The sequence below is a fragment of the Lepidochelys kempii genome, chromosome 24 (genome assembly GCF_965140265.1).
Source record: "Lepidochelys kempii isolate rLepKem1 chromosome 24, rLepKem1.hap2, whole genome shotgun sequence".
Lineage (NCBI taxonomy): Eukaryota > Metazoa > Chordata > Testudines > Cheloniidae > Lepidochelys > Lepidochelys kempii.
The window spans coordinates 6,111,624-6,137,952 of record NC_133279.1 but is presented as its reverse complement, the minus strand read 5'-3'; the positions used below and the strand labels follow the sequence as shown (position 1 = coordinate 6,137,952).

The 26,329-nt window shown below is 43.2% G+C and overlaps 1 protein-coding gene across 6 annotated transcripts in view; it reads left to right on the top strand.

Moving 5' to 3' along the window:
* OTUD7B (OTU deubiquitinase 7B) overlaps positions 1-24,692 on the top strand; it is a 72,142-nt gene extending 47,450 nt beyond the window's left edge. Inside the window, exons 1-9 of one of the 6 annotated variants that reach the window (XM_073323622.1) lie at positions 6,106-6,186; positions 8,327-8,508; positions 8,899-9,125; positions 11,714-11,826; positions 13,191-13,318; positions 13,985-14,134; positions 15,041-15,155; positions 16,992-17,076; positions 18,536-24,690. In XM_073323622.1, the coding sequence (XP_073179723.1) occupies positions 8,901-9,125; positions 11,714-11,826; positions 13,191-13,318; positions 13,985-14,134; positions 15,041-15,155; positions 16,992-17,076; positions 18,536-19,864 (2,145 nt within the window). In that variant the 5' untranslated portion in view covers positions 6,106-6,186; positions 8,327-8,508; positions 8,899-8,900 and the 3' untranslated portion in view covers positions 19,865-24,690. Of the gene's footprint in view, positions 1-6,084; positions 6,187-8,326; positions 9,126-11,713; positions 11,827-13,190; positions 13,319-13,984; positions 14,135-15,040; positions 15,156-16,991; positions 17,077-18,535 lie in introns of those variants that run through there. The other 5 variants (XM_073323619.1, XM_073323618.1, XM_073323620.1 and 2 more) reach the window with 5 other exon arrangements.
* Positions 24,693-26,329: the final 1,637 nt, after the last annotated feature.

The following is a 26,329-nucleotide window of genomic DNA, read 5'->3' as shown; positions in this document are numbered from 1 at the left end:
GGCCTGAGATCAGGCCCTTTAATAGTCTTCCTACTGAGCATCCTGAAGTGCTTCATAATGCTAATGTACTGAGTCTTAGTACACACCTCGGAGGTAAGGAAGTATTTTCCTTCCTTTGCAGCTGGAGGTGAAGTTACTTGCTCAAGGTCGCATAGAAAACTGGAAAAGCAGGGAATAAGCTCCAGATCTTCTGTCTTCCAGACTTGTGCCTTAATCACATGACCATCAGTCCTCCCTAGAGATCAGTTGAGCAATGCTGAGTAGCTTTTTTAAAAAGCCCCACCGCATATTGGCAAGAGGAGAACTGCTTTCTTCTATTTATAAGTTACGGTAATACAGCTGTGAATTGCCATCTGTAGGCAGACTATTAGAAATTGCTGTATGATTTTTAGAACTAAGCATGTCCTGTCATTGAATGCAATTTACCCTACTGATGAAGTCAGTGAGTGAATGGCAAACCAGATGCTGTATGCTCAGAATAGAAACCTCCCATTTGTTAACGGGTGATAAGAGAAATCAATACAAGACTTCCACTGGCCTTAATAAAGGTCACTTTCTATCAGGATGTTACCTTTTGCTTAGGTTTAATATACAAAAAATGCATACATGTTTCTCCAAGCCATCCCCCAAAGCACTACGTATCATGCATTTTCGGCTTTCAGAGGTTCTGCAAATATTCTGGCTAGTATGTTGTTGACTAAACTGGCTGTTACTGGAGGTAGGTTCACAGTTAAGTCAGATTCATTGCTAGTTCAATACTGTTCCAAAGGGTTTCTAATGGCTCTCTGGGGATTGGATCACTCAAGGAATTTGTAATATATAATAGCCTCTCCAGGTTTTTGCTGATCAGGTGCCCACGCTGCAAACCCCACCCCTCCATCCCCGACCGCCTTTTGTGCTAATTGGACCCTCTGTTGGCATTCTCAGTGGAGAGGCCAATGATTGAATGAGCCCTGACATGGAATTAACCCTATAGAGATGGTTCCTCCAGGGTTAAGCCACATTGGTCAAGTTGCGGGTGAAGTTTGTACTACACCATTGCCGCTACTCTACATTTTCTATAGATACAGGACTTGTGTCTCTGGGGCTGTCACTCAGCACCTTATATGAGCCTTAAATTCACATAACTTTCTGAAAGGCAGAAAAAGCCCTGTGCTCAAGGAGAGAGCTAATTGTAAATGCATCAGTACATTGGAATAGGCTCTCATCATAGCTGTCAACTTTCAAAGGTAAAAATGTTCAGACTGTCAAATCCGTTTTGTGTGGGCTTTCTTAGTTTTCATTAGGAGAATCAGTGGGTGAGTTAACTAATCTATTTAATATATAATCAAGAACTATGAAAAAGCAGAAGCTATGATTAATATTTAAAAGAACTCAGCTCAGTATAGACACCAGTTCTCTTAATTGCACTTTCCAAGCTGTCCCCTTTATTCATTTCTTTGCTCTCTTAACCTACTTTGCATTTTGATTCCACCCAACACACCCAGTGCTCAGTGATTTAGTAGGAGGAAAACCTGTGCTCAACAGTACATGAGCGGTGTGGTGGTGGGTGTTTGATGTTAAATCGATACGCGAAAGGACAAGTAACTCGTGGTGTTACTGTGTGCTCTAGTTACAGAGGAAGGATGGTCTTGTGGCTAAGGAAGTGGGACTGGAGTGCTGCATTCAGTTTCTGGCGCCGCTACAGATTCTGTGGACCATGAGCGCTCCCTTGATTTCTCTGTGGCTCAGAGAAATTGGGAGTGGCAATGTCTGTCTTTCCGCCCCACCCTTTCTTTATCTTAGGGGTGGGCCAACTTTGTGGCCCGAGGGCCACATCCGGGTATGGAAATTATATGGTGGGCCATGAATACTCAAAAAATTGGGGGTTGGGGTACGGGAGGGGATGCAGGCTCCACCTGGGGGTGTGGGTGCTTGGAGAGTTGGGGGTGCAGGAGGGTGCTCCAGGCTAGGATTGAGGGGTTTGGAGGGCAGGAGGGGGATCAGGATCAGGATTGGGGCATGGGAGGGGGTAGGCTCTAGGCAGTGCTTACCTCAAGCAGCTCCCAGAAGCAGCGGCATGTCCCCCCTCTGGCTCCTATGCAGAGGCACAGTCAAGCAGCTCTGCACGCTGCCCTATCCACAGGCGCCACCCCTGCAGCTCCCATTGGCAGCGCTTGGGGCAGGGGCAGTATGTGGAGCCCCCTGGCTGCCCCTACGCATAGGAGCCAGAGGGGGGCATGCTGCTGCTTCCAGAAGCCGCACGGATCAGGACAAGCCCCAGACCCCCACTCCCCGGTGGGAGCTTGAGGGCTGGATTAAAGCGTCTGGAGGGCCAGATGCGGCTCCTGGGCCGTAGTTTGCCCATTCCTGCTTTACCTGGTCTATTTAGTTTTGGGATAGGGACTCTCTTACAATGTGTATATATCACACTTAGGACAAGAGGGCCCTGATCTCAGTTGGAGCCTGTAAGTGCTACTGTAATACAGTAAGACCATAAGAATGGGTCAGACCAATGGTCCATCTAGCCCACAATCCTGTCTTCTGGCAGTCGCCAGGGCCAGATGCTTCAGAGGTAATGAACAGAACAGGACAATCATTGATGATCTTTTGTCATCCCATTTCAGCTTCTGGCTGTCAAAAGTTTAGGGACACCTAGAGCATGGGGGCGGACAGGGGTGGGGGCCAGGCTGTTTGGGGAGGCACAGCCTTCCCTACCCGCCCTCCATACAGTTTCGCAACCCCGCTGTGGCCCTTGGGTCAAAAAGTTTGCCCACCCCTGCTCTAAAGCCACTAGCTACTGCAATTCTGGTGACAGGTGGTTTGAGTGATGGCACTTTTTAGGTTCCTGTGGTTACTCTCTCCCTGCACTTAAGTCTGCCACAGTGTTCAACTACCTATTACCTGAAATCCATCTCTAGACCATGGTAAGGCAGGGTAATAGCTCTGAGGCTGGAAAAGAAGAGCAAACTGGGATTTTCACTGGAAGTACAAAATAAACTATTCCTGGGTTATTGTTAGCTGTACTTCTCTGTGCTCATATTCATTTGACTTGCTACCCAAAGCCACTTGTAGTGTAATTGTATCTCTGAAGCTAAGGTTTCAGAGAGAACTGGCCTGCTTTTGGGTTAGCGCTGTGCACAAAGCTTCTTAAGATAGACTTCTCGAATTGTGTGGATATCTTGTTTTCAAGTCTTTTAGCAGGTATCTTGGCCTTTTCATCACCTTGGAAAAGGCATAACATTTCCAAAACCTGTTTCTGAATGTTTTAAGGGAATGGAGTTGAGGTGCCCGCTTTTGCATAACTTGGTGCATGTGGGAAAAAGTACAAATTGCTACTCATACGTCCCTTTGGAGGTACATTGCAGCCTGTAATCAAGACATGCTAATAGAAAATGCCTCTCTAAAATGTGTCCTCTGACTTTAAACTGATGTTGCAGTGCGAGAGGCCACGTCTACACTATGGGCACTACAGAAGCAGAACTATGGCGCTGAAACTATGCTTGCTGTAATGCTGTAGTGTAGACCCTTACTACAGCAACAGAAGGGGTTTTACTGTCACTGTAGGTAATCCACCTCCCCGAGCGGCAGTAGCTAGGTCAATGGAAGCATTCTTTCATCTACACTGGAGGCTAGGTCTGCATAGGTATGGCTCTCAAGGGTGTGCAGTTTTTCATACCTCTGAGCAGTGTAGCTATGTTGATCTACATTTTATATGTAGCCCAGGCCTGAGACTGCACAATCTATTCAGACACTAACCAGAGTTACAGTTAAAATCCAGGAAAGTTAACTTCCTTGTACACATTAAAGTTTAGTGGCTGAAAGGAGAACAAATTCCCAGGAAAACATGTGAAGTGGACAAAAGGCTTAAGAGTCACTACAGTGGTGTTAAATTTTGTTTAGCTTTTGTCAGAAGCTGTTTTGTTTCTCAATTTACTCTTCTGGCACCATTCCACCTGGCGAAGGGTTGTGACTTTGCTGTGCCAGAAGCTATATTGACTGAAAATAGCCTGTTTTTCTGAGTGGAGCCATTGTCTTGAGAGGTTGTGTACTAAACCATTTTCATCTAGCGTGGACTCCTTTTCTAGTCCCAGGAAAAGAAATTTCTGGCATCAGATTGCAGTTTGCACTCCATTTTGTGCTTTCTCTGTTTATCCCTTTGTGGTGTTAAAACTTCCTTAATGTAGTTCTTCTGCATCTGTTGGTGAGACTGCAAAGAGAAATCACAAGAAATGTAAAAAGAAAAGGAGTACTTGTGGCACCTTAGACTAACAAATTTATTTGAGCATAAGCTTTCGTGAGCTACAGCTCACTTAATTGGATGCATGCAAGAAATGTGTTCCTAACTTTTAAGTGCTGTCTGTGTCTAATATCTAGCAGAGATTCTTCACTGACTCTATAGACTAGAAAGCTAAATTGTAATGCTGGGAAGAGACCTAGTTTTTCTAAAGACGGGTTCACATGCTGATTCAACTTATTTGGAGTATGAATAGAGGCATGCTAGCCTATTGCCTGCAGATTGACATTCAGTTGGTCTATTGTGGAGAAGTTAACAGTGGTCATTGGGAGCTGGGGAACACGTTTAGAGGACATGGTTTAAAGCTGAATCCTGCTTAAAGGTGGCTTGGAACATTTCTGTAGGTTTGTCTCTGCTGGATACTACTGTAAACTAATTTTGTTTTCTTCATAGAAACAAAGATTCAACTTCTTCCAGTTACGCTACACATGACCACAATTCTTAATATTAATTTTTCAAAGTCAGTTTGGTTTTCAGATGATCCGAGAGGCCATATCTTGATTTGCAGTGATTCAAATGCTTTATACTACCTGAGAGCTTGGATTCCCAGTTTTTAAACTGTCAAAAGCACTAATCTGACAGTTTGTATATTGATTGCTAAAATCACTTTCAAAGCTGCTTAGTTGGTGTGATATGTGAATTTTCCCAAGCACTGTTCCTCAACTGGTGAGCAGACAAAAAGAACATTGTACAGTATATGTCTGCATGCTTAAGATATGAATGATGAAACCACCAGGAGAAACTAAAAATAGCATTTTGCAGTTGAAGATCGGCAGAAAAATCGCTAAAGGCTAAAGCGCAGGACTGGGAGCCAGGCCTTCCGGATTCTGTTTCCAGCTCTGCCCCTTAGTTCATGTGACCTCGAATAAGTCACTTCACCCTCTCTGCCTATGTCCTCAGCTGTAAAATGGGGCCGATCTAGTAATCTACCTCAAATGGGTGTTGTGTGATTTTAATGTATTGTATTAAATACATTAAACCTTGACATCTGATGAAAGACACTGTAGGTGTTTTGAGTATCTTGCAGAATGGATTTGCTTGGCGTGCATGTTAGTAGACTGTAGTTGGTTGTGCATTCACCTTCCAGAAAAGATGATAAACCCCACCATCCCTGTACTCTCTCCTATTATCCCCTGTCAGTGTAGCCTAATGTACTTATCGCTTACAGCAACTCTTATTCCTTCCTTTTTACATCTTTCATATGTTTACAGATGGTAAGGCTTGGCTTTCCAGAGTGGCCAGGGACGTTTGTCTCTGATACTGGAGACTCCAATTGCTATTTTTGTTTAAAGTGCTATAGGGATCTTTAACTTCCACAAGGGCCCTCATCAGACCCAGCCAGAGAGAATACTAATGTCTCATTCAAAAGCCGACACAGCCGGCAATATGGGCCACCTCGATCTATTTAGGCATAACTTGAGTTCCACATCCTTCTGGCTCAGATGGATTGTTATCAACTGAGCCATAGTAGCGCTTTGCCTTATTTGTTCAGCTACTACAGTAAGTGGGTTTACTTGTTACTTTGAGTTCCTTCCTTATTTTTTTCTTCGGAGAGATTTGTTCTCTGCTGAAAAACAAATTGGGGGGGAGGGTCATCTGTCAGAAAATGCAATGAAATATGTTTGTTCCCCTCTCCCTTCCCCACTGGCAAGTAGATACATAACTGCTTATTCCTGTTTGCCGGGTGCTCGGAGACAGGCCAAGATACAATCCGTTCCACCTTTCGCCTTTGAACAGGCAAAGACAACGATTGCTCTTCCTGTGTCAAGTATGAGCTTACAGTGGGGGACTCTGCAATATTTCCACAGGTCGCCTGAACTGGTGGGCTAATGTTGATCCCAGCTGCCAAAGGCTACTTCCTTTGGCGACGACAGGCGACGGGAACTGCCTGCTTCATGCTGCCTCCCTCGGTAAGACCTCAAAACAATTCATGGTGAAGTGAATAACAGTTGTGACTGATCAGTTTTTGACACTTGAGTATCAACAGATCCAGAGAAGTTTTGCAGGCACAACTTCTAACCACTCACTTGATTTTTACCTCCTCCCTTAATAGCATAGTATGTTATAAAGGAAATAAAGGGAGGGTCATTAAGGAAGGGAAATAAAACTTGTTACATTTCAGAGAGGGAGATGATCTAAGTACAGGAGTTAGTCAGGAACTTGACTTATAATCCTAGATTTGTAGCTTTTGGCACATCCCTTCACCTCTCTGTGCTTCCATTTTCCATCTGCTTCACAGAAAGGTGACAAGAACTAAAGTTTGAAAGGCCCTATGTAAGTGTGTGTGTTATTCCCTTCTTGAAAACCTACATAGTCCAGAATAACCTAGGATGGGGCAGTGAATTCTGGTTTGTGCATCTGTCTGCCTTTTTCTGAACCCATCCCTAAAAGAGCTTTATTCTTTCCTCAACAGTGTTAGCTTGCATCAGCCTGAAAGGACTAAGCCTGTCTTTCACTTTTAATGGTGCCCCCTCCCCCCGCTTCAGGTGAAGGATTTGTATCCTCAGAGTAATGAGGTAGATATGCAGCTGTGGGGAAGTTTCCATGAAAGAGATGCAGCTTAACTGGTGTTTCCATGAAAGACTGAACTAAGAGCAGAAGGGAGTAAAAAGTTCATATAGTGCCCACATCCCTACTTGAGAAGGATTATTTCTGGGTTGGGTTTTTTTTAAGTGAAGCATGTAGCATTTCCCCATTTTGTCCTAGTCCCATTATTTTAAAACCTCTGGTTCCCCCACCCCACCCCAATGTCTCTATTTTTAGACATGGATTTCTAGACGAAATGTGTGAAGGGTAAATATGTTCTCCAACTATGAAAGTGGTTTTTTGGTAGTAAATGAATATCCTTAACACTGTTTAGAACAGGGGTGGGCAAACTGTGGCTCGGGTGCCACATCCAGCCCTCCAGACATTTTAATCTGGCCCTGGAGCTCCAGCTGGGGAGCAGGGTTGGGGGTTTGGCCAGCTCCGTGCGGCTCCCAGAAGCAGTGGCATGTTCCCCCCCCCCCCCCCCAGCTCCTACATGTAGGAGCAGCCAAGGGACTCCACATGCTGCCCCTTCCCCAAGCACCTCCCCCCCGCAGCTCCCATTGGCCAGGAACTCCAGCCAATGGGAGCTGCAGGGGCGGCACCTGCGGACAGGGCAGTGCTCAGAGCTACCTGGCCATGCCTCCACATAGGACCTGGACAGGGGACATGCCGCTGTTTCTGGGAGCTGCTTGAGATAAACAGGACCCTCTTCTGCTTTAGGATAGCTTATCCTCGGGTTTTTAATCCATTTTATTCAGAGAGAAAAGGGTAGTCTAGTGGTATGGGGACCTAGGCTGGGCCTTTGGAGATCCAAGTTCAAGTCCTCTGCCCCAGACTTCCTGTGTGGCCCTGGGCAGCTCATGTAGTCTCACAGTGCCTCAGTTGCCCATCTGCAAGGTGAAGCTAATAGCAAGAATGCTGTGAGGATAAAGACATTAAAGATTGTGAGGTGCTCGGATTCTCCTGTGATGGTGGCCAGATAAACACCTAAGATATCAGAAGCTTGAAAATGATATTTGTCTCTACCCTTCCCTTTGGCAAAGCTTACTCATATCTGCAAAGGGAATTTAAAGTAGCAGAGCCACCCGTTCTTTCCCCTCACACATTTAGTATAGGGATGCTGCCTCCTGGTCTGGGACCATTTTAGAAGCCCAACTTTTTAGTCCCCAGTGATCTAATCTTCTCAGTGTTGGTATAATATTCTGAGGTTAAGTCAACAGAAGTTAAGTATTTCCTACATGGGACTGGTGCTGTTCATAAGTAGTGAAGCCAGCCTGCCTCATGCAAATGTTATCCTGGCCCCCTGATTGATTTCAAGTAATTTATGGACACGATACTTTACTACCATTGATGGGTTTTTTGGAATTTTAAATTAAAAGTGTCAACTTTATCTCGAACTTCCACATTTCTTTGCTACAGAAAAATGCTATTCAGCTGTTGTCTTGTGGATAAGCTAGGGGCTTGGGGTCAGGATTCCTGGGTTCCATTCCTAACTTTGTCACTAACTCTCAATGTCCTTAGGCAAGTCACTTTATCTGCCTGCCTTGGTTTCCCCATCTGTAACATGGGGATACAGTAGAACCTCAGTGTTACGAACACCAGAGTTACGAACTGACTGGTCAACCACACACCTCCTTTGGAGCCAGAAATACGCAATCAGGCAGCAGCAGACACCCCAAAAAACAAAACAAAAAGGAAAAAAAGCAAGTACAGTACTATGTTAAATGTAAATCACTAAAACAGAAAATTTGAAAAAATATTTGACAAGGTAAGGAAACTGTTTCTGTGCTAGTTTCATTTAAGTTAAGATAGTTAAAAGCAGCATTTTTCTTCTGCATAGTAAAGTTTCAGAGCTGTATTCAGCCAACGTTCAGTTGCGAACTTTTGAAAGAACCACCGTAATGTTTTGTTCAGCGTTACGAACAACCTCCAGTCCCGAGGTGTTCATAACTCTCAGGTTCTACGCACTTCCCTACTTCACAGGGCTGTGGTAAGGCTTTAGTGTGACACATCTTCAGAAGGCGGAGGCTGGAGAAAGGCCAGCGGCTATTAATGCTTTTCTTTTTCTCCCCCGCTCCCTTCCCTCCACGTAGGTATGTGGGGTTTCCACGATCGAGATCTCATGCTGCGCAAATCACTTTACACCTTAATGGATAAAGGTGTGGAAAGGGAAGCGCTCCAGCGGAGGTGGCGGTGGCAGCAAACACAGCAGAACAAGGAGGTAGGAGGCGAAGGAACGAAGACTGAGCTCTTAGTTGTGACTCGAGGAGGCATGTCCAGGCATAATTCTAGTTGGCTCTGGGACCTGCTTCCTCTTCTGGTAAAAGCTGAGCTTTTTAAAAAATGTTAACGTAAATTTGGGGCAAACCCATAATGTACAATGAATTGGCTCACTCCGAAGGGAAGTAGCCATCCATTTGAAGTACAGTTGTGAAACTTTTGAAGAAATTATTTTCCTATGGTAAGGATGTTCTGTTGACTTGTAGCTGTGTTTGCAATATTGATGTGTTAGGCTCCCAAGTGAGAGCCAGTGTAAATGGGATAATACAACGTGACCGAAAGCTCATACTTTCCCGTATTGTTACATTATGATTTTGCTGCAGCCATTCCTACTGTGCCTACATTAGGGATCGCATCCTGTCACTACCAACAAAACAGTTCTTTCAGAGAAAAGAAATGCATCATACCCTGTGTAGGCTTCTCTTGTGATAAGATCGGAGAGACACTTCTCAGTCTGAGCGCTGTGTGGACTTTACCACCAAAAAAGGAAATTCACACTCACCACATTAAAAGACCATTACAGTTGTGACACTAGCCCCAGAAAGCAAGGACATATGTTTGTCAGGATGGAAAGTTACCAGATGTCTTTGAGTAGCTAGATAGAATACCATTGCGTGTAGGGTCTAAAGAACACAGTAAGTTTTCCTTAGGGCTGTTTGATCTTTCTTAAAAACATAATTCATAAATAAGAGACTTTAGATTAATATTTCCCAGTTTAGAAAGAGAGAACCATCCTTGTTAAAACTGAATATTTAAAAAACCAAATTGACTTTTCATCATTAATGTTAAAAGCGCAGATTTCAGCACCTCATCAGTCTGTGGCATCTGAGTGCTGTCTCCAGCTGTAGCCTGCAAATAAAGCACAATTATCCTGTGCTTTAATGACCTTTAGTGTTATGAAAGGCAGGCTTGTGCTAGTCCCTTTGTTTGGAAAATCTGTCTGATTGTTCACCTGGTGACTGACTGGCATTCCAGAGTTCAGGTGATCTCTGCCACCAGTTCTTCTGTTCATGAGTAAAAGCCCTGGTTGAATTGGGGAAGCATGTTATCCAACAAGCACAAACATTCTTTGGGTGTAGAGTAAGACACTAAAATAGCGTTGGTATCTCTGAGTGGAATGACTTCATTTCAGTGGAAGTGGAGTGTCCAGTTTGAAATATTAAAGGTGCAGTTGAACTGTTGACTTGTAAGTTGGGGTTTGGATTGAAAAAGATTAGTGGTGCAAGCTCCCCCCTCCTCCTCAAAATAAGCTCACTGTAATGAGATGTACGTTGTAGATGCTCAGTTCAACTGAAATACTTAACAATGTTGATGATTAAATTATATCCTCATTAAACTTCTGAGTTAACACCTCCCTGAGACCAGCAGGGGCAGACACTGCTGCACTGGTTACTCTTGGTTCACATTTTGAATGATTTCATAAGACTAGTGATTTAATTTTCTAAAACTGAAGCTCAGATTCTGGAGCACAAGATGGCAGAGAGGTATGAGTACACCAGGCTCCCATGCAGTCCCACATTCCAGTCCTGGGAAATTGGATTTCTGAAATCTGATTTAGTAAATTTGGCATAATGTCTTGTGTAGTCTAACTTCAAAATCAGTCTGACTTTTTTTTTTGTTTTTGTTCTTTTAGGGCATTGTGATGGTTTCTGGTTCTTTTTACCTTAAATTGTCACTCTTTTTGTGGGCATGTTGGGCGTTAACATAGCAACCTACCAGCTTCAGCCAAGAGAGCAGGTTGAAGATTCCTTATTCCCAAAATATAATTTACTGAATGATATGATTCTGAAGACCACAGCTAATGAAAACATAGTAAAGGTGGCACCTGTGTAATGCCACTCGCCAATAATCTTTTTGGATTATCAGCTTTTCAGGGCAAGGATTGCGCTTTCATATGTGGGTTTTTTTGGTAGTGCTCAGCCCACTAGGGCACCAATCTATTCTGAAAGACCCCTGGGTACCGCTGTAATATAGATATTTCAGAATCGTGCAGTACATCATGTGAGACCAATCTGTGCTCATAACTGAAATGAAATGAATAAATGAAAGCACTAAAGTAGTGTGTGCAGACTAAAATGAAAGTGGGATTGAAAATGTAAACTCAGTTTGATTGTAACACCTCGAAGAATCACTAACAGCTGAAAATCTGCCCTTATGTGGGATCTTTCTGGACACTTTGCTGCTGGCTTGTTCGGTAGGAAGGGAAGATAAACTTCTTTCTAAAGCAAAACCTGGATGTCTGCTAATCCAGTTATAATTTCCTGCTACTGTCTCTCAATAGGTTATGCAATCTGTAACGCTTAGAATCAAGATGACTTCAGTGTAATATTGGGATATTTAAGTTGTAGTCCAATTCTCCAGCTTTAAATATTTGTTCATATTTCCAGTGCATCAGAAATGTATTTATCTTTCACATGAGTGGTAGATTCTGAATCTAACCCTATTATTGTGTGTTCTGGTTACTTGGTAGATGTCCAGATCATATCACTGTATGCTCTTTTGCATGAAATATATTGGCAGCTTTTGCAAAATTCTGTAGAGGAAATTGATGCTGGGGCAAATTAAAGCAGCTTGCTTCAGCGAATTGGTAAACCCTTATTCTGTGTGGGTTTTTTGTGTTTTGTTTAGTCTGGCCTTGTTTACACAGAAGAGGAGTGGCAAAAGGAATGGAATGAGCTAATCAAGCTTGCATCCAGTGAGCCCCGCATGCATTATGGTACAAACGGTGGCACCTGTGGAGGGTAGGTAGAAGACACCTGTGTAAAGATGCCAGATGCCACAGGGGTTTGGCGGCCCAGTCAGATAATTCAGTAGTCCTTTTTTTATTTTTTTCCCCCCTTCTTTCTTTCCCCCTGAGATGCCCTCAGTTCAAAAACAAAATAGTTTAGTGGTCTCGTAAAACTCACTGGACGTCATTGGTGCGTGACTTGCAGTAATTGCTTGTGGGGAGCTCAGGACTGGGACCAGAAGGTGCTGTAGGCGCAGCCCTACTTAAACGGTGAACTTTTGGGGCAAGGCGTCATCTCTTTATGTTGTGTATACGGAGGGCCGATCACAATGATCCATGACGGGGAACCTCTTCAGTGCTACTGCCAGCAGTACCTCTGTGTACTCTGGTTCTAGCCAGTGTTTTGTCTCATTAAAACGTACTCACAAATACTAGCGAGGGGCTTGTCTGTACAAACATTTAGGTTGCAGCAAGCTGGAGTATGAATCCACGGTGCGTTAATGCACATCAGCAGGGTCTCCACAGACAGCCTGCGGCAGGCTAGTACAGGTAGATTCGCGCCCCAGCTTGCCGTGAACGAGTTGTTTATGTAGGTGAGCCCTAAACCTTAAATATTAACCCTCACTCATGAGTAAGGCCCAGATGAATTAGTTGATGCCCTCTAGTGTTTGCAATTCTCATTTATCGTCTAACCTCTCAGCCAGATGACAGAGGCTAAAGTAAAAATAGCCACACACCAAGTTTAACAAAGAGGAAAAAAATTTAATCTTCTATGTATTTGTGTTCCTAAGATTAATGTCTCTACAAAGGCTACCATGAAATCCTTGTTATGTTCTGATGTTGGAGCACACTTTCTCTTCGCATTGGACAACATTTAAGGATGCGTGTCTCTACTTTAGCGGGATCTTGTTGGCTCACAACTCGTGTTTGTCTAACCTTGTCCCAGCTTTCTTCTGCAGTAGAACACTGGTGCTTCAGAAGAGCACTGCAGCACCGGCTGAGGTTGATGCTCCATGTGGCAGGGAAGTTCATCAACACTACAGCCCCCTAACTGGTTTAGGGATTGGCTGCCTCCATTTCCCATCTGAAAAATAGGAATAATAGCCACCTTTTGAGATCCTTAGGGTGAAAGACCTTTAAAAGTGCAACATCTTAGTATTTTTGGAGATGACTCATTGTCACGTTGTTTGGATTGGGATCCATACGGGCCCAAAATTCAAATCTGTTTAGTCCCTGCTTGCACCCGTTTCTGATCTGATATTAATATGAGCTGTGCGGATGCTTTATATAAACTTTGTTCAGAGTCTGTTTGTAAAGCAAGTAATTTAAAGGTGCAAGAGGTGAAGGGCTGATCACATTTCTCCATTATTTCCAAAGTGTTGACAGCTCTGAAGAGCCAGTGTACGAGAGCCTGGAGGAGTTCCACGTCTTTGTTCTTGCCCATGTGCTGAAGAGGCCTATTGTAGTAGTGGCAGACACTATGCTGCGAGACTCTGGAGGAGAAGGTAAGTCCCACAGGTCTGCAGTCCCCTTCGCTCCACTGCCAGGCTGCTTTTATTTATTCAAATGTATGTGGTGCAGTTTAGTGGAATGCTTCCTTCCGCCCTTCACTCGGTTCCACAGGGGCTTTTTTCCCCTCTAAATTGACAGGGAGAAAAGATGCATTGCACTGGCTCTGGTTTATGCAGAGCAGCTGCAGTGAACCAGCTTGGTTCCGATGGAAGCTCTAAGGCATACCACTGAACACCTTATAATATGAGGTCTCGAAGGCATTGAGACAGCATGTACGTGATGTTTTTTTCCAAATTTGCCCCCATGTACTCATGTGCAGAAGGGAAATTCCACTCCCCATGAACATAATTTTCCACTAGCAGACTTTTTCATTTCCTGTCAGAAAAGATGAATCAATTACTGATCTTGTGTGTGTAAGTTTTAGGTATTTGTGGAGAAGAAAAGAAGGGTGTGTAGATAGATTTAATTCCGCAACTGTGCACCTCTGATTGTTTTTTATCCTTTCTAATGTGGTGGTATCTGTTACCTCTTCCCCAATAAAATAATTTAGATAGGACGGACCTAAGGTAAAACAAGCTGGCTCAGTCTGTCAGAGGTTTCAATACAAATGGTTCTTAATAACCTATTCTGAAAAATAACGCACTATACATTCTTTTCAGCATTTGCTCCTATACCGTTTGGAGGCATCTATCTGCCCCTGGAGGTTCCAGCCAACAAATGTCATCGCTCTCCTTTGGTACTGGCGTATGATCAAGCCCATTTTTCTGCACTAGTATCCATGGAGCAGAAGGAACCCATAAAAGATCAAGGTACCTTATAGGGCTTCTGATTTTTGGTTTTCACCAATTAATGCCCCCAATACAAAAAAAGTCTTTTTTTAATCCAGTAGACACAAGAAAAACTCCGGAAATGGTTCGGTGTGTCAAAAGGCTTGTCTTCATGGAACAGTCATGTGGACTATGGGGTGGGGGTGATTTCTAAAGAGCACTACTGTATTGCGTGTTAATTGGTCCATGTAGACCCTGCTGGTGCGCGTTAAAGGTTCCCTCGTGTGTTTTTAGTGGGGTACTGTTTGAAGCAGTACTATGTTAAAGCACACTAAGGAATGCTGCAAACAGATTACTCAGTACAGTATATACAAAGAGAGCCCTGGGGAAAAAATAATTTTTAGACATCTACATATAGAACTCAAAAATTGCTTAAAACACACCCCCACCATCCCCAAATTAAATTATAAACCCTGAAAAACAGAATCTCTATTTATAGAACAAGACTGGTGACTTTAAGTTATGAGCAATAAGGCTGCCAGTCTAAGAGACGCTGCAGGTCCCAGACTGTGGGCATGTTTTGGCATTACACAAGCCACCCTCAAAATTGACACCCTCCTCAGTAGTGTAAGTCAAAGGCTGAGCCAGAGAGACTGTGAATCACTCTGACTGCTAAGGGTGACGCTCCCAGGATAGGGTTTCGACAACTGGAGCGCTTAGTGATATGAAGGAAGCTTAATTTGCCCATGCTGTACCTACTCTGTAGATAAACATTTGGCTTCACCCTCCAGAGCTTTTCACTAACACTCTATTCACTTTCCAAAGAAAATGATGCCCTGTAGAAATAGTAAACTGTGATTTGCCATTTCCGCTCCCCATTACCTCTGTCCACTTCCACCTTGTTGCCCAGGCCCTACACAAGCTGTGTTATTCCTCTTTCCATTGCAGCAGTGATCCCTCTGACTGACTCTGAACACAAACTGCTTCCCGTGCACTTTGCTGTGGATCCTGGGAAAGAATGGGAGTGGGACAGAGATGACACTGATAATGTCAAACTAGCAAGGTGAGTTCTCAGCTGGAAGTTAAACTCCCTGATTCCAGCTGCTCTGTCGCTTAGTATCCCCTAGCTAATAACTTAAATTTTAATTATTAGCATCTTGTTTCAAACTTGTGCTTGGTGTGTGAAAATCATCAATAGAGATGTAGTAGCCCTTTTTTTCAAATGCTGTCAATTATTGTAAGGCCGTAGGACTGTATGGGCAGAAGTATTTAAGATCAAAGTACTTAAGGTAGGTGCAGGTTTATGTATGTACTATATTATATGGAACAAGTAACCTCTCTAAAGTTCTCAGTCTAGAGCAGGTAGAAAACTTTTTAGCAGTGTATTTTCAAGGGCCAGTTGCTTTTTGACCAAATAGACATTTTTGTGAAAAAATGGCTTTTGATGAAATCAGTCATATTTTTGTGGAGGAAAACGCTTATTTCCCAACCAGCTGTATTTAGATTTTTTTCTGTGATACCTGCTTCAGGAATAAGTGCACATCCATGTACAAATGACTGGCCTTTTAACATTATTACAAAAATAATCCTGTATGCCAAATTAATACAGAGAAATATTTTTGAATTTGGCCACATTTCACATGCAGTCATTTAATTTTACATAATTACAGTACAAAACCGTTTCTGCTACTAAATCTTATTGAGGCCCTTGGAAGCTTACAGAAAACTCAATGGCACTAGTTAACTTTCTACAGCTCAGTCTTTTGTCTATTCTTGCACAGGGTTAAATAAGCCTTATTTTATTCAGTTCCAGAACTTCAAATGGGTTTATTTTTAAAGGGCCCTCTACTGGACAAAATTAACTAACCTTTGCTCTTTAAGACCCTTTAAGTGTGGTCAAGTGTCTTACATGTTACAGTCTCATAAACTTCAGCCAGTTAAAAGATAGAGCTCTCCTGAATAATTGAAGGCATGATGTATTTGTTCTTTGACTTTGCATGTGCATGTTTGCTGTAACCTAATCCCTGCTTCCTCAGGATCTCTTAGGTGGTTTGTTAATTTCATAGGAATTTATCTCCTGGTATGCCAAAGAACAGCATAACTCCCCTTTCTGTGTAGGCAGGAACAGAGCCATGATATGTCTGCGTGCTACTAAGGTTGAGTTAGGATGCTGGATGATGCTCTGTTTTCTCTTGTATTGCTGCTACCTCTTAAAGGGACACTGACAAGATAGAAATCCATATGCAGCAAATGTATGTGACCACTTCATTTTTTCAGCTTCAGTTAACTGAGATCATTGTGGCCAATATTCAACTATTTTCTTTTATGAAAAGAATATGTAGAATTTGTTTATGTAAAATCAGAAAAATGTAAATGATTTCTAAAGATACATTTATCTTTAAAGAGATGAGAAAATTGCTGCCTTGTTTCGTTGATAAAACTGCTGATAAAAGTAAAGTTTTTAGTGTGTGGTCAGTTTTCCTTTCTGGTTCTCATGCACTTGTTTTGTCCAAGTTTCCGGACCTGCAGAAGAATCTGAATTTAAAAACTTAAGTGAAATAACTTTTACAACACTAGTGTGAACAGAAGTGTTTTTCAGAAATTCCTTTTACACAAATCCTGAATATGGGGCTTAAATGAAGCTGATTTGTCCCATTAACTTTTTACATAAATGCTAGTCGTATAAGGAGGAAATTCATATAAAAAAGTCCAGGTATCACTCCAAGGTATCTTTTGATCCAGTTATTACATTATAAAAATTAGCAAGCAATTTTTAATAGAAGAAAAAGGCAATTAAAGTGTAATTAAATCTCCATGTATGGAAAATAGAACCGCAGTTACTAAAAAGATCCTGGATCTACCGGTACTTTGTTTCATACCATTTTTTTTTTTTTTTTAGTGTGACATTATCATTGGAAGCAAAACTACATTTGCTGCACAGTTACATGAATGTTAAGTGGATCACCTTGCCGTGTGAAATGCAGGTAAAGAAACAGGAAATATTTTATTCCTTTGAACACAGTGATGCTTCCTTCCCACAGAGGACTAGACGGGGGGTGGACTTTTGCTTTCATTCTTGTACATTTCTTTAACCTGCCATTAGAAGGCCTGGATGTCATTGATTTGATCAGAAAGAGCAGAGAAATGCCATTCAGATGTACCTCTTAGATTCTGTGCACACTTTAGTAACAGTTTACATTAAATGTTAAAGCTCAAAATACACAGAGCCGCCAGTTCAACTTACTGCACTACACCACCTGGGATGTTCTGTACGCTGCGGGGTCTGGACACTTGCTTTACAGCCACCAGAAAGTGAATCAAGATATTAAGGTGATCAGCTATAACTTCAGGGCCTTAAACCTTAAGGGGTCATATGTAGGGTTCTGAATACTTCAGCATGCTCCCGAAATCCCTATGCTGTCATATCGCCAAGTCATGGTAGCTGCATTAACAGTGAAAACATGGCTTAGACTCTTCCAGGTTCATAAATATATATATATATTTTTAAAGGAAGTTGTGGGGTTGGTATAATTCAGGACCTGGAATGAGTCCTCCAAATTCCGTGTGAATTGTTAAATTTCAAGCTTGGATCATTTCCAAGAACAAGGTGCTGCCAAGGTGTGATGTGTAAGGAAAAAGCTCAAATGACTGCATTTAAAAGTAACAGTTCTCCTTCTGTCCCCCCCACCATTCCTGTCCCCCCCCCTAGATTGTCCACAATACTTGTGAACCTATATCCTCTCTAAATCCTCGCCTGCCATGATGTGCCCCAGGTCATGACAAGTAAATTACATTAGTGAACTATGGGGGTATAGTGCCCCCTAGTGAAATGGGCTGCAGCTCTGAGCTTGAGCAATAGCTACCATTTTATTGTGGTGGTTACTACTTCCAGAATCCAAACGGCTGCTCCTGTATCCCATACAAACACACTATAAAGAACCACCCCACTATGCTCCTGGGTTGTTTTATTAGGTGGGCTACATACATTCCTGCATTTGTCCTTCGTGGTGACCTTATAAGGGCTGTTTCCAGAATGCATCCAGAATAGCTTTTGTAGCTGGCCAGAAGGGGATAGGTCGCCCTAGTAGAGCACATCCCTGGTTAAGGTCTTGCTTTCCCCCATTTAAATCTTGCACTAAGTTGATGCGTCTGCGTCAATGTAATTTTAGGGATGTATTTTAACCGAGTGGGGGCGTGCTATGGAGTACACAGTGATATAAGTGCAGCCTTGTGGCTCAGCGTGTTCCTCTGCAGCTCCTGTCACGGAGTAGCCTGTCCGCGGCTTTTGGGAGAGCCAGCATTGGTGTGGAAAAGGCTCCCCCTGGTGCATGTTCAGGCCTTTCTAGTGAGCACCTGTGTGCTGCATCCACTCAGAATTTGGCCAGAAGACTGCAACTGCTGAACTAATTGACTTTCTCTGATGGCTGCTTTCTTTCTCCTTAGGCCCCTCTAGCCCAGCCAGAATCCCCTACTGCTTCCGCCGGAGATGATGCCCGCTCAGCTGCGGAATCCGGGGAGTCGGACAAGGAATCTGTCTGCAGTAGCACCGCCAGCAACAGTGGCAGTAAGAGCAGCAAGGACAAGGAGAAAGAGAAGCCGAAGAGAGACCGAGAGAAGGACAAAGACAAGGAGAAAGAGAAGAAACGGGCCGACTCGGTTGCTAATAAGCTGGGCAGCTTTGGCAAGACTTTGGGAAGTAAGCTAAAAAAGAACATGGGTGGCTTGATGCACAGTAAAACTGTCAAAGGAGGAGTGAGCAATGGGCAGGGGGAAACCTTGGAGAAGAAGAAGAAAGGATCCTTAAAGGCGAGGAAAGGCAGCAAAGAAGAAACTTCCCAAGGGGATTTGTCGGCCTCTGCTGAGAAGACCTGCCCAGGCCAAGTGAGCACCGAGAAGCAGTCGGATCCCTATAAATACAGCAACGACGTGAAACTTAGCCTAAGCATCCTGCGAGCAGCCATGCAGGGTGAGCGGAAGTTTATCTTCGCTGGCCACCTCAAGACCAGCAACCGGCACCAGTACCAGGAAGAGATGATCCAGAGGTACCTTTCTGATGCCGAGGAGCGCTTCTTGGCTGAGCAGAAGCAAAAGGAGGTAGAGAAGAAGGCCTTTGCAAACGGCGGTACTGCCGCCAAGAAGCTGGAACCGGAGGCTAATCTTCACAAAAGCGAGGATGTGCTACTGAATCCATCCTACCCCCAGTTGCCTCCTAGTTATAGCAGCCAGACCTCGGAGCATGTTATAGGAGCTAAAATGACAGCTTTTCCTTCCAGCTACTCGGGGGTCTTTACCATTCCCCGGCCCGCTGTGGTCAACTGTGTAGAAGGCGCACATCCCCCCAGCTATCAAGATACCAGGAGGCAGGTAGCAGGTGGGTCCTGCAGCAGCCTTCCTCCCTATGCTACCTTACCCAGACATTGCACTCAGGGGCGGCCTCATCCGTACCAAACTAGCCCTTCCCACCTGGGACGGCTCTCCCCAACAGAGATGGATATACCCCCAAATTACCCCGTCGAGTGCGACGGCCCCGCCTGCATGGCCCCCCACAGCAACGGCTGCAGGGACCCCCTAGAGCAGGACAGCTTGCAGAAGGGAGCATGCGGGGACAAAAGCAAAAGCCGAATACTTTATAACGTTCAGCAGACCAAATGCAAGCAGCCGACCTGCAGTTTTTACGGGCATCCGGAAACTGGGAATTTCTGCTCCTGCTGTTACAAAGAGGAGCTAAAACGCAAAGAGAGGGAACGAGAAGCACTAATACACAGGTTCTGAAGAGTCTGGCTAGCTCTGCCATCTGGACCCATGAAGTATGGGGAATGCAATAATAATTTTCCATGCTCCTCTCTCCCTCTTCATAGGAGGGTGGGGACGGCTGGCTGGGGTAACAAATGTGATCCCACTCCAGTGTTCTAGTGGTGATCCATTTAAATGGAGCGGGGGGAACAAACCTTTCCTTCCAGGAGAGAGGGGGATGCTATCACAGCTTTCTTCTGGCAAAGGGTGACTAAGATTAGCAAGCCCCTGGAGGCGGCATGCTTGGGTCAGAGCACATGGTGAAGCAGGGAATAAGACACCAGGTTCTTAAAATGATCAAATCAACAAGACCAAAGCTTTAAGTGAAGGCATGTGGAGAATACTGTGACTGTGTCCTTTTAGTTGGATTCCAACTTAAACTAATTTAAAATAGCTTTTCAGAGGAGTTAGCAAAACAGCCCAGCAATTTTAGTTTAAATATCGTGGACCTTTTTAAGAAGAGATTTTAACATTGTTTTTATTCTTTGCTGGTACTGAAAAGAATTTAAAGTTGGAACTGGATGGTTTCAGTGTAGTGGCTCTGAAGGGGGCCCTCACCTCCAGATCCATCTCCATCCTATGTCTTCTGAGCGTGCCTCTTAGCAGCAGGCTCAGGACTCTACCCTTTAGATGGGCTTGACTATATTTTTTAAATTTTATTTTTAAACTTTTTGTGGGGGTGGGAGGGCTGCAATACCGAGTGTTTGCATTTTCTTAAAGAAGTACTGTGCAAAATGATTCTGTTAGGGATACAGTCAAACCTACTTAGTAAGAATCAATGTGAAAATGAAGTCGATGTCTCCACCCAGCAATAACCATCAGTGTGGAGAAGTAGAAGTGGAAAGGATGTATCAAGCACCCTGCAGCACTGGAAGCTAAATCTATACCAGTTTGCTGCTATTTTTACACACACGCACACTTTCTCTCTAACTTGATTTTTCTACTTGAGCAAGTTATTTCCATACTACCTCTGTTGTGCTGAATAGCGTTAATTTGGCTCTGTTTTGTTGAGCCATAGCTGACATTTGAACAATGGGTAATAGATATTTTTTTGATAACAGGGCTAAAGGAACTGTAATAAGTACAGCATAGCTATTACATAATTTTAAACACACTTTTATTACGTGGTCCACAACTTTCCCTCCCTACCCTCCCTGAGTCCCCTGCAGCATTAGCGTGGACGGGACCTTTATGTCCACATGTTATTTTGCGGGCGGGCAGAACTTTGGCACTGCAGTGTTTGCACAGACATTTGTAAAGATAGAGGCCAAACTGGAGCTGTCCTCATTCCAGTCTTGTACAGAGCAGGGATGAACATTTGAAATAAAATTTGAATTGTAATGATAAATTAAAAGCTTTACAACGTTCCCTTTTTGATTTAAGAAGGCATAACTATGCAATTTTCCATTTTAAGTCTGCCCATTGTCCTTAACTTGGGGGAGGGAAGGATCAGCAAAGAAGGTGAAAGTATACTTATACTGGAAAATGACCTTCGGGCCTTATTCTCTTTTACACCCAGGTTGTGTCTGAACATGCAAGTTGCACCAGTTTAATGTAAGTGTGTTTTTAAATGATGCCTTGTCTACAGGGAAAAGTTGTACCAATTTAACTAAAGGTGTGCTTTAAAATGGACGGACTCTTTTCCCATTAGGAATCAGCTTATGCTAAACCAAAAGAAGGTGCTCTTAAACCAAAAGAAGTGTCCACACAGGAGTTTGCACTGGCGTAACTTAACTGATTTGTTAAAGCAGTGTAACTTTCTTGCATAGATAAGGCTTTATTTAAAATGGTACTAACCCCCTGTGGATATTATTTTGGCTGGAATGCCTTATTTCTGTTTAGCTTAAACTTCTTTCTAATTGACTGAAGCTAGAAGCCAGGTGACTAGTGACATGAGTGTCCACTCGGCCTCTTCCACTGGCTTCACTAAATTGATTTTAAATCACACCTTTAATTAAACTGGTACTGCTTTGTGTTTAGACAATCAGAAGCCCCTGTACACAGCTGTGGCAGTATAAAGGGCCCCACAAGTAGGGTAACTATAATTGACAGATACCACTTTACACTGCCAGAGTGGTAGATCCGAGCCTGAGTGTAACAGAATAATGCCCCAGGTGTTTAGTTTGAGTGTTATATTCTCATTGTGTTTCCTGGCTGCGTTTTTCTTTCCCAGGAACCAAAACAGCAGCTCCACATTTGCTATGCTGATAAAACATCAGCCTTCGGTCTTATTTCCTTTTCTATAAGGGTATCCGTCTCCCGTTCTGGGCTGATTCCTGTATGTTATCAGCATTGTTCCATCCAGACCAAACTGATGAAGGAACAATGTCTGTTCTCCCTGCTGTCAGGTAAATGAGTCTGCAGCATGCTTCATGAGGGTGATGTAAGCCAAGGTTTTTCAGAAGTGCCGAGTGATTTTTGGGCACCCAGCCAAGGCCTCGTTCTCAGAAGCACGTTCTCAGTCAGACCCCTCTAAGGTATCTGAAGTTGGGCCCCCAAGACTTGAGATCCAAAACCACTAGTTGCTTCAGAAAATCTTAGCTGTACAGAGTAAATTGAAATTAACCAACCGGTTTCAGGGCAGCTTCACTTATTTTGTAAGCTGACATCCACACACGCAATACTAATTAAAAATAATAGACTAGCTAGGAAGATGCGAGTTACAAACACTGAATCAATTCACTCTTCTAAAAGGAATTAATTTGAAATCTCTTGAGTTTTTGCTACAAAGATTCACTGCTCTTTAAAAACAGCTTAGCTGGGTGCTTTAATTCTCCAGTGGCAGCATTCACTGACAGTATATTCTTATTAATGAAGTTTGACTGTATTGTCCTCTCTCTCTGAAGACTGTTTGAACCCAGCTTGCTGTACTGTGGTGTGAATGTAAACCTGTACATAGTGGATAGGAGTCTGAAAGCGTGAAAGAGAAACACACAAAGTCAGACTCTCATATGCCAGGATCTGATTGCTCAGTAGTTTGGCAAAGAGATAGTGGAAGTTTAGCAGGTAAAGGGCAAGTTTCCTCAAACATTTGTTCTCCCATTAAACCCAGCTCTGCAATTTTTGCACAAGAAGAGTTCCCCTTAACTACCTTGGGAGCTGAGACTGCAGGATGGGGCCCTGACCGCAGGCGCTGCTGCTTGTGTGTCGTCCGTTATTAGACAGAGGTTTCTTACCCTTGCGGTCAGTTTCTGGCATTTGCTTGTCTGCCATTTTTTTTATTGCAGTTTAGGTATAGTTCATAGCTTTTTTTAATCAAAAAAGAAAAATTTGAACTTCAAACAAAGTTAAGTTTCCAATAAAAAAAAAAATTTGAAGAGTATTTTTTCTATAAACTACAGAGTTTCAACTATTACCCTGAGCATAACTGATTCCAAAGCTTTCCCGCCTTAATATGTCATAATGAATTGACTAGAGAGGTATCTATTGAATTTCTGTAGAGCTGCTAGGATTTTTTCAGGTCATTTATGTTTCCTTATAGTGAAAGTGTTTTGTGTGTGTGTGTGTGTCTTTAAAAAAGGGATGATTAAATATACATTTTATATTTATTGAAAGACAGTATTAACCGTCAGTTTTCCTTTGCATAAACATACTGAATCGATTGCCCACACAGCATTAATCTTCCTGTGGTGGGGCTGAGTATTTTACGGTACTTTATTTTTTTTAAAGGGGATGGGAGTGGGTTGGGAGGGCGGGAGGAAGGAAGAGCAGCAGTGTGGACTCCAAAGCACCTTTGTTTTAAAACAAGCACCAAACGCTCCACTCTTCCAAGAACCAAACAGGAGGGGGCTTTTCTGTGTCTGCTGGCCTGGCAGGATTCCCACGGAGACTAGTGGGGACGATGCGCACGCACCAGAGGCAGAACAGGCTCCTGGAGGACTTGCATAAGAGATGGAAAAAGGGGAGGATGCCATTTGATTTGGTCTTAAAACAAGTGCACTTAGGGGTGCAGTTGGAAGAAACGTTGCTTGCCGTTGGGACCTGGATAGCCCCGGGCAGCCTCTTATTCTGCACTGCCCTGGCTCCTGAGAGACACTAGCGGCTTTTTTATACGTTAAAATATTTAATGAACCATTTAAAGAGCATTTCAACTGCCCTACACCTTTGTTTTACACTCCAGCTCTGTTGCAGGGAAGGCACCGTAGGATATGTCGTTCTAGTATTTCACCGGCTAGACTTTAATTCTACAAGATCTGCGGCATCATTTGATTTTAAAGACCAGTTTTTAGAGCCATGGATGTGACTAGCAGGCCCGGAGAATCTCCATAGAAAGGTTTAGCACATAGCCTGGTTTTCATTAGTCATAAAAGAAGTGACCTGAATTAATTCTTCAATTGCTTATTGATAAACTTTTTTTTAATTTAATTTAAATATTGGGTTGGCAACTTTTTACTCTAGTTTAAATGCACTGCTGTAATGAACACTAGATGGCGCTTTGTAATCAGTCTTATTACATGGTATACTTTCATTTATGCTACCATAGATTTCACTGACCAATAAAAAGAAAAGTTCAACTAATAACCGCTGAGAAGCAGCTGTGGCTGTTTTGTCTGCTTCTTTCTTGGATTGCTAAAACCAGATCTCAGGGATGCAACTTTGCAGCTACACAAACCAACCGGCCTGTGTGTGATTATTTATTGGTATTGCAGGAGAGCCCTAGTTGTGCTTGGCACTCTACGAACAGAACAAAAAAGATGGTCCTCCTGACCCAAAAAGCTGACAGTGTGGAGGGCTGTCAACCTCATGCATAAGAACATAAGGAAAGCTGTGATCCATCAAGCTCACTATATTGTCTTCCGACAGCAACCAGAGAGAATGAACGGAACAGGGCAATTATCAAGTGATCCATCCCCTGTCATCCACTCCCAGCTTCTGGCAGTCAGAGGTTTAGGGACACCCGGAGAATGGAGTTGAATCTCTGACCATCTTGGCTAATAGCCATTGATGGACCTGTCCTCAATACATTTATCTAATTCTTTTTGGAACCAAGTTACACTTTTGGTCTTCACAACATCCCCCTGCAACGAATTCCACAGGTTGACTGTGTGAAGTAGTACTTCCTTCTGTTTGTTTTAAACCTGCTGCCTATTAATCTCATTGGGTGATTCATAGCTCTTGTGTTACATGAAAGGGTAAATAACACTTCCCTAGTCACTTTCCCCACACCGTTCATGATTTTATAGACTTCTATCATGTCCCCCCTCAGCCATCTCCTTTCTATGCTGAACAGTCGGTCTTCTTAATCTCTCCTGTGGAAGCTGTTCCATCCCCATAATCATTTTTGTTGCCCTTCTCTGTACCTGTTACCATCTCAAAAAAGAATTGGGTGACCAGAACTGCACACAGTATTCAAGGTGTGTGTACACCACAGAATTATGTAGTGGCATTATGATTTTTCCTGTCCGGTTATCTATCCCTTTCCGAATGGTTCCGAACATTCGCTTTTTTGACTGTTGCTGCACATTGAGCAGATGGGTTCAGAGAACTAGCCACAATAGCTCCAACCAAAATTTTTCATGCTGGAATTGTAGTGAATTCTCTTAAGTAGATATTAGAATCAGAGAAATGAAGGCCAGGAAGGGACCTTGCAAGGTCGCCAAGTCCAGCGTGTGTTTCCACCCCCCCCCCCCCCACGGTGAGGCAGGAACAAGTAAACTTAGGCCATCCCTAACAGGTATGTGTCCAATTTGTTACAAATCTCCAATGATGTGGTTTTCTCAGTCTCCCTTGGAGGCCTATTTAGAGCTTAACTACCCTTAGAGTTAGAAAGTTTTTCCTAATATCTAACCTGAATCTCCCTTGCTGCAGATTAAGCCCATTACTTCTCCATGTCTACTGAAGGCAGGACAAGAACAATTCATCACTGTCCTCTTCATAACAGCCCTTAATGTATTTGAAGACTGTTTTCGAATCTCCCCTTAGTTGTCTGTCTTCAAGACTAAACAGAGCCAGTCTTAAAACTTTTCTTCAGAGGTCACCTTTTCTAATCCTTTTGTCATCTTTGTTCTGCTTTAGACTCTCTCCGGTTTGTCCACATCTTTCCTAAAGTGTAGTGCCCAGAGTACAAATTTTGCCCAGAGCAATTTTCTCCTGAATGGTTTCAGAGAAACAGCCGTATTAGTCTCTATTCGCAAAAAGAAAAGGAGTACTTGTGGCACCTTAGAGTCTCCAAGGTTAGTCTCTAAGGTACCACAAGTACTCCTTTTCTTTCTCCTGAATGTCCGTTCGTGGCACTAACGTCTGTGAACATGGATTTAGATGTGTATCAGGTCCTTGCACTTCCCCTTGGCACCTTTTCAAACTTCCACCTTAACCAGTCTGGGTACAAAAGCAGTGTGGCACATTTTCTTCACTTCAGTTGCTGGCTCTTTGTAAGTATGTAATGTAGCCTCACATTTTGGACTAGCTGACAGTGCTATATAGGATTGTGCTAAACTTCCGATT